This window comes from Nelumbo nucifera, chromosome 1 (genome assembly GCF_055504915.1).
Source record: "Nelumbo nucifera cultivar China Antique chromosome 1, China Antique-T2T, whole genome shotgun sequence".
NCBI lineage: Eukaryota > Viridiplantae > Streptophyta > Magnoliopsida > Proteales > Nelumbonaceae > Nelumbo > Nelumbo nucifera.
Genome location: NC_142649.1, coordinates 212,529,308 through 212,537,501, shown reverse-complemented (window position 1 = coordinate 212,537,501; position 8,194 = coordinate 212,529,308). Strand labels below are relative to the sequence as shown.

At 37.8% G+C, this 8,194-nt stretch overlaps 1 protein-coding gene across 3 annotated transcripts; it reads right to left on the bottom strand.

Annotated features, from left to right (window-relative positions):
- Positions 1–1,283: 1,283 nt before the first annotated feature.
- LOC104604783 (Galactose-binding protein) lies at positions 1,284–7,349 on the bottom strand. Of its 3 annotated transcripts, XM_019198988.2 has the most exons (5): positions 6,850–7,349; positions 5,044–6,329; positions 4,838–4,923; positions 2,161–2,227; positions 1,840–1,959 (listed from the first exon to the last, which is right to left on the bottom strand). In XM_019198988.2, the coding sequence occupies exons 1-4, from the start codon at positions 7,001–7,003 to the stop codon at positions 2,173–2,175; spliced, it is 1,581 nt and encodes a 526-aa protein (XP_019054533.1). In that variant the 5' UTR covers positions 7,004–7,349; the 3' UTR covers positions 1,840–1,959; positions 2,161–2,172. The 3 variants fall into 3 exon arrangements, with proteins under 3 accessions (XP_010267608.1, XP_010267607.1, XP_019054533.1); XM_010269306.3 differs by lacking the exon at positions 2,161–2,227 and having other exon boundaries at positions 1,284–1,959; positions 5,044–6,221; positions 6,850–7,348; XM_010269305.3 differs by lacking the exon at positions 2,161–2,227 and having other exon boundaries at positions 1,284–1,959; positions 6,850–7,345.
- Between the last annotated feature and the right edge of the window lie 845 nt (positions 7,350–8,194).

Sequence of the window (8,194 nt, the reverse complement as noted above, 5' to 3'; positions counted from 1 at the left end):
CACACTTTCCAGTTTACAATGGTCCATAACTTTAAACCGATCGTTGTACAACTCCATAGGTGTACTTACTTTTACACCCCATTCAAACGCAGCCTTAGTCTCTACTCTTTATCCTTTACTCTTTGATTTGTTGAATGTTCCAAGTTTTTTATTTTATGTTTAGAATTTTAAGGTTGATTTTAATTCCTTTTATTTTGGCATTTTCATATATTTTTTTCTTTATTTTTTAAAATTCCAATTATTTTTAGGGATGACCTAAATTGACAAGGTCAACCCTAACCCAAACATTTAGGGTTAGGATCTAGCATTTGCTGAACCAACCCAAAATTCAACCCAACCCAAACTCGACCCACCCAACCCAATTGTCAGGTTACACAAGTCATTTTTCCTTCAAATATTCTGGTCAACAGTCACCAAATTCCAACTTCTCCAACCTCCACTTAGGGGTGCAACTTGGGCAGGCCCAACCCAAGCCCGAACTGACCCAACCCGGAATTTTACACGGGCAGGGCTTGCATTTTCGGTCCTTAGGCTGGGCTCGGGCCCAAAAAGTCAGCCTTTTTGATTTTTCGAGTCGGGCTCAGGCCTAGCCCTTAGGTAGCCCGAGCCCGACCCAATTATATATATTTTTATACATATATATATGTATATATGTAAATGTTGCATACATATTTACATATATACATACATATTTGTATATATAACATTTGTATACATATTTTCATACATACATAAATATATATATATATATATATATATATATATATATATATATATATATATATATATATATATATATATATACATAAATACATTTATATGCATAATTTTAGAGTGGATTCATTGACCAACCCGAGCCCAGTCCGAGTGCATCAAATTACAGGACCACCTGGGCTCGGGTTGGGAAATTCGGGCTTGACCTCAGGCTCAGGCCTTAAGCCCAAATTTTAAGGTCGGGGCCTGGATTGACTATAAACCCGGCCCAACCCGCCCGACTTGTACCCCTACCTCCACTCACAAAAGAGTGAAAGACAATCTCGTGTCCCGTTATACAACGAACCATCATTTCAGGGCTTATGTGGGATATCCATTTTGTCCCTTGGTTTCAGCCTCCCTGAAACACTTTTGTTGTGTTTCGTACCGTTGGCGTTTCAACCTACACTGTTTTTGAGTTGTACGCCATTTATACTTCAACCATAAACACCACTGTTGTACTTGAATAGTGTCGGGTGAGAAATTTGTTTTCATCCATGTTAGTACCATGTCAGTGGGGACACGGAGACTTTGCTTCCCAAAACAAGAAACATTAAATTGATACTTCTTGAAACACCCTCTGGTTTTCCTTTCAAATATAAACATTTTAGGACTGTTTTACTTCAAAACAGTCTCAACCAAACAAAAAATTGACAACTGAACTCAAAACACCTAGGTGGTGTTGATGTGACAGCGTTTCGAGTAGAAACAGCTACGTTACCAAACATCCCCTTTATCTTCCCATGATAAAAATGGTTTTCAAACTTCCAGCACTGGTCTATTTCATTGTACTAAAAGGATAAAATAAAATAAATAAAATAAAAATCCCTGCTGAAATGCACAAGAATTTTCTGCATAACCTTTTTTCATCTTTATATACTAGCAAGACATTACAACAGGGGCCAAAAAGCAAGCTTAAGTTGACATAATCTAGAGAACATCTAATCATCTAGGGCTAAAGATGGGAGAGGTTAGTTATAAAGTAAGGTGATGATGGTTGCCATGCTACTGCTAACCAGGATCAAAATCCAACCTCTACTTGTGCTGTAGGCATTATGTGACTGAGAGGCCCCAAATAAGACAAAAGCCTTCTCCAGGGCTAGCCTGAGAACTGCAACACATGCAAAGAACAAACTCACAGCCAGCACAGCCAGCTCTTTATTTTCCATATTTGCCTGGTCGCGTAACACCTTTTCAACATCTAGTCTGCATAATTAGATAAAATAGAATATAAGTATGGCTAAAAAAGGAAAGGAAAACATATTCCTGACTGCTACATGGTCACTGCTCAAAGGATTGGTAATGTGACTAGACAAATGCCAAGTAAACAAGAAAAAGAAGAAAAACTAATTCTTGACTGTAAAATGTCTATTACCCAAAGGATCAGCAATATAATTCTTAATTCACCTTAGCAGGGCCTCATTTTCTTTTGGTATGAACCCTTGCTTGCATTACATTTGTGGCTATGGAAGTCCTGGACAGAGTAATTCAAATTCAAAGTAGAGTTCCAGTAAATTTACTAAATTAATTTCCTCAATCTAATGTCCTGACCACCCAACCTAAACGCTGTGTCAACTTACTCTGCTGTTGAGAGAAGCTCAAGGTTGCACTGCAGACTGTTTACAAGGAACAGGTGGAGTAAACCCTATATATATGGAACTCAAACACATTACAAACCATTAGTTGTTTGGGTGAAGCCTACTATATGACAGGAATATGTACGAGAGTGCTTTGCATCTAATATCAATGCAAAAAGCTTGTGACCTCCATCTCATACAATCAATTTGCCTTATCTATCAGCCAGCCACCTCATGGATGGTCCCTGTTGATGTTTTACAAGGGAAAGGCTTGACAGAGAAATGAGAGAACTAAGACTGAAGAAGAAAACAATTAGATATAAAAAAAGAACAAAAAAAGGCAGCTCTGAACATGGAGGTGGTTATGAAATCTCAATGTCACAAAATCATGTACCAATCAAAAGCAGAAACGGAGGCTCATTATCAAAATGGTTGGTGTAAGTGCAATAAACTGTATTCTTGTCTACCCTTGGAAAGCCATTGCTTCTGTTACTCCTTTTTTTATGATTTGTTACCTATGAAACTATGCCGTTACATACAATCAAATTATTTAGGAAGATCTTTGGAAGGGTGGTTTGTTCCAATGAGAAGTTTCCTAGTATCTACCCCATTCTTAATTCTATGGTCAGCCATTTCTTCCTTGCACATGATGGGCCTGGTATCTCTTGGAACCTGGGCTTCCATAAGGATTTAAGGAATAAAAAAAGCCCTGATATTACAAGTATTTTAGATTTACTCCATAAATCCATCATTTTTGAAGTTCTATATATGATGGCCTGTGGTCCCCATGCTTTTCCCCTAAGGTAGTCTGGAAGGGCCCCTGTTCTTCCCAAGGTTAAAACTTTGTAATGTGAGCTAACACATAAAAAAGCTTTGAAGGAAACTGAGAGAGATCTGGAGAACATATTTCCAATTTGGGATTATTTTCACATGTAGGATTTCTTGCTAGATTAGCATCAACCCCCATTCAATTCCAAAGGCAATGACAATATGCATACCACAAGCAACGTTAGAAGGGACTAGTGTAAGTTCACACGCTATGCATGTGTACAAGTAGAGGGTAAGATAAGTTTACATTATATAATTAAATTTAACTTTTATGATCTGCACCAAAACCAAGGTAAGTATCCACTTTATAATAGTATAGATATGAGAGAAGAAAAATGGCATGGTATTCCAAAACATATAGATAACCTTCACGAGGTCTTGATTAGTGTTTTGGGAAGTTGAACTGGTGAGCTGGACAGCCAACCAGGTCCTAGACTTTTATGGTTTTAACCAGGTCAATAAGATAACCGACAGTTGAACTTCCAAACCCACCACCCATCCAGCTTTGGCCATTGTGGGTAGGGGTGAGCAAAAAAACCGAAAAACCGAACCGAAAAATCAGTTAACCAAACTGGTCGGTTCAGTTTCGGTTCGGTGTTTTTGAAAAACCGAAGGTACCAGTTCAGTTTCCGTTAACCAATATAGAAAACCGGCGGTTAGTCGAATTGACCGGTGTACATATATTTTATATATTATAAATTAATAAATATGCAATATATATAAATATATATTTATAATATATTGTATATTATTTATTATTTAAAACATAATATTTTATATATATTTATATATTTTATAATATATATTGTAAAAATTAAAAAACCAAAAAGCCGACAAACTGAACCGACGGTTAACCAAACCGGTCAACCAGTTAACCGACTGGCTTCGGTTCGGTTCCAGTTACCGGTTTTCCAAAAACCGGTAGTACCGGTTCGGTTCCAAAATATGACCCACGGTTTAGTTAACCAAACCATGAGGACCCCTAATTGTGGGTTTTAAAATATTGGTCTTAATCATGATTACATCAGTTTTATTTATTGGTTGCAAGAGGCGAAAATGTAAAGGCATTTCAGTTGGCACATTGAATCATGAGTGGTGGTTCACTGCTATTTTGGTAATCTCTCTCTCTCTCTCTCTCTCTGTTGGGTGGGGGAGAAGGATAGAGACAGTAGAGGAAGCGCGATCCTATCTTACTAAGGGCCTGAAGATGGGGATTTGATTAGGGCACATGTTTGCATTCCAAAAAAAGAAAAGAAAAGATTAAGGTACATGTTATCTTCCTCCTTCAAGGCCATTCTTTCTCTATGGACTTTGTTGTCATTGAGGGAAATTCCTAGGTCATATATAAGTTGGATGAATGAAGCTTTTGGTGATTAAGGTATATTATGGAGGCAATGCCTTTAGCTGTTAGGTTGAATGATGGACATCAAGATCCACCAATTACTCTGCTGATAGGCTCAATACAGAGGGTGTCAAGAGACAGTTGTTGTATTAAGGTTCTCCTTTGCCTGCACAGGCACCACTTGAACTTATCTTTGGGATTTTACTCTTGTTTGGATCTCTTTTATTGAGACTTTGGTTTATATTCCCCTTTTTCCTTGACAAAATTTGTACTTATTGAGCAAAAATAAAATAAAGGATTAGAACAATTAGGTAGGCAAAACATCACATATCCTGACCTTAGAATGCTATTATCTCTGACCAGAGTATCAATGCGAGATGACACAACTAGTTTCCAAGAGTCCAGATCACAAATTGTTTTTTCCTGGAAAAAAAAGAACAGAAAAGGGACAGAGAGAGGCCAAATTAATCCTAAGGGTATTCAAAGTTCGTATTGGAAAGTTTTAATCAACAACAACATAGCAATGAATAGAGGATTCCATACCATAATATCTTTCCATGCCATGAGATCCTTAATTTCAGATTTCATTTCGCTCAGAAGCAAGGCATTTCGAGACATCTCCTTATCAAGTTCCGGCAAAACATCCCCTTGTCTTCGGTTCAATTCTTTGATATACTCCTCCAGCACAGAAAGATTTAGCTCAAGAGACCTAAGCTTCTGCATCAAAATCTTCAGAACAGTGTCACCAGGTATTCTCCCATTTGGCTGTTGCCTCACTTCCTTAACCGGATCCGGAATATTACTTTTTGAGACTGCATTCTTTATGGCATCTGTATTCGGCCTTTGCCCATTATCACTGTTGTCTATCCCTTTGCTAGCAGAATCTACCCCATTGTGAACTTGAATTGTTTCATCCTTGTCAATAGGACCTGGTTCTAACCTTGGAGACAGTGTTCCAATCATATTAGGACTTGAAGACTGATCAGAACCCGGTTCTTCAGAAACCTCAATTAGATCCTCAAGCATCCTCTCAATTGCATCAACCCCATAAACCTCTAATATACTTAATGTGCAGTAGAATTCTGACCCATAATGGCTAAGTAACTTCAACTTCAAGTACCTAACCCATTTAGGTTCAGGCAGCATGAACCTCTGTGCATGCTTAACATTTGCAGCAACAAAATTCCCCAGTGGGGTCCATGTCTCAGTTGGATAACTCAAGCTACCTGATAATACAAAATCCTTGAAATTTGAAGAATGATGTTCAAAGTTTGCAATCTTGACTGCATCAACCAATGTTTCCTCAGCAAGTTCAATCACAACAAATTTCTTTCCCACCGTGCATGGGTTCCGCAGGTACTTGTCCTTATCGCCCCCCAAGATATTACTTGCTCCTTTTGCTTCTTTATTATGAGCCAATACTTTTGCCCCCTTGGATGCAGAGGCATAGTTATATTCTGTTCCATCTGTCTCCAACCGGTGGGTAATGTTTCTAAGATGAATATGTGCATCCCGCTCTTTTCCTTGCATGGTTTTGTTTCGAAAATCATCAAGATCAACATAGGTTGGACGTGATGCCTTGTCGTTCTTCTCCTGTTCTTGTTTGTTAGTGCTCCGTTCTTGTTGTTGTTGTTGTTCTCTACCTGCTAAGGATCTGTAACCTAGAATATTCCACACTACTTCTTCTAAACTCTTTGTCTCTCGAATTGAGAAGTTGGAATCTGCAGTATTATAATCACGAACCGTGGAACTGTTACTGTCAATAGAAAGATTAAACTCTAGCAGCATACCGTTCACACAACTATCACTTCTATCTGCAATGCATGAATCTGCATAGTTGCAAAATTCACTGTTATAACCACTGTGAAGAGGTTGGCATCATTCTATCAAGACGTAAGCTTCACAGGGAAAATACTAAGAAAAAATGTGACAAATGCAATCAATAAATTGCGTAATTAAGTCTCAGTATAAAAATAATTGCTAGCAGTTGATGATGTTTTCTATCTTTTTCATATATTTGTTCTTAATTTGGATTGACAACGCAAGCATTCAGTATTCGTTATGCAAGTAAAATTGCGGAAATACGATTTCCGATATGTTTCCTAAATCCTAACAACCTTCTCGTAAATAAAGCGAGAATGGAAAGCAGAAATGAAAGAGCTGACGATTTAAAATATTAAAACAAAGGATTTAAGAAGGAAAAAAGATGAAGATCATACGTAACAAAGGATTTAACAAAAAAAAAATGAAGAAAAGAAAGGGAAAAAGAAATTGGTGTTGTTAGAAAAGGGAAATGCGAGACGGGGCAAAGCATTGGAATAAAAAACAGAGAAGGGGGATGGATGTTACCTCCGTTTCTGTGGCTATGGCCGAGTCTAGAATAGAAGAGGAAGAGAAGACACCAGAAAGAGAAGATCAAAGAGAAGGAGAGCTCGTAAAAGCTCTTTCTGCTGCTGTTGGTGGTGTTATTGATACTTATGGAGGCATCTCGAACTTTCTTCATATCTCATTCATCAAGAAATTTGAAATTTTGTCGCATTAAGGAAGAGGGAAGGGGGTTTCAGGGTGCTACAGTGTTTTTTTTTTTTTTTGTTTTGCAGGAGGAATCGATCGGTCGGTCGTTGAAAAAAGAAAAGAAGAACAACGGTCTGTATTTGAGTAGGAGCGAGAGTTGGAGAAGGGCCATCCCATAATAGTGCATTAGACCTGGTCAGTTTTGGCCATTTACTCCCGATCTAGCGGGAACTTCTTTGCGCCATGTAAAAAAGTAGTGGAATTCGGGACCTTAAAAAAAAAAAAACTAACCAAAATAAGCGCTTGATTCTAGATTGGGATTGGTCATTGGACTTCGGAGTTTTCTCTCTCTGTATTGTATTTGTAATTTTGTCTCTCTCATGTGACACACAATGACACATGGTTATGTGGGTTTAGCCCTTGCTCGAATAACATTACACGCAGACTGTATATACTCAGTTCAGCATTTTTAAGGATGCATCCCAATGAAGCATTTCTATTTTCATCCACAGGGGGCATCGGAATTTGATTTAAATATTGATGGGTCACATGGGTTGCTGCCATTGTTAGGTTATGACTTTGTGTTGGATATTGTTAGAGAATATATTAGAGTTATTTTTGACAAAATGATTTAGTGTTCAATTTTCATTACCCCATTATAATTAATTAAGTTTCATTACAAAATATGAATGGACCTGTGCTTATTTGATTTTAAGGAGGTATTATATCTCCTCCTTTTGTCATTTAAAAAGGCCATAAATTAGTAGTGATAGCAGTTATTAAGTAGGTGACTAGGTCTTGCTGGGGGGTGTTAGTAGGGACTCAAAGGGTGAAAATAATGGAGGATGCATGCGATGTCCTTGGAATGGTACGCTCACACCTTTACTTCTTGAACTATTAAGAGTCTGGAGTTAAGAAAAATAAAATTGGAATCTCTTTTTGACTCTCATTGTTCAAATATTATAGATGATGAAATTGCATTGGATGTGGTCCTCACAGACCCGTCCTACCTTTTTTTTTTTTGATAAATCAAAAGATACAAGAGGGTCTACATGGCTCTCGGGTAGCACGTCCCCAATAATCCAGAAGAGTATCATCAGCCCAATTGTTTCCCAAAAGCTTTAATCTTCGCCATTACGCACCTCCCATCCACTGCCTTTCTTCAATAAATTTCTAGTAG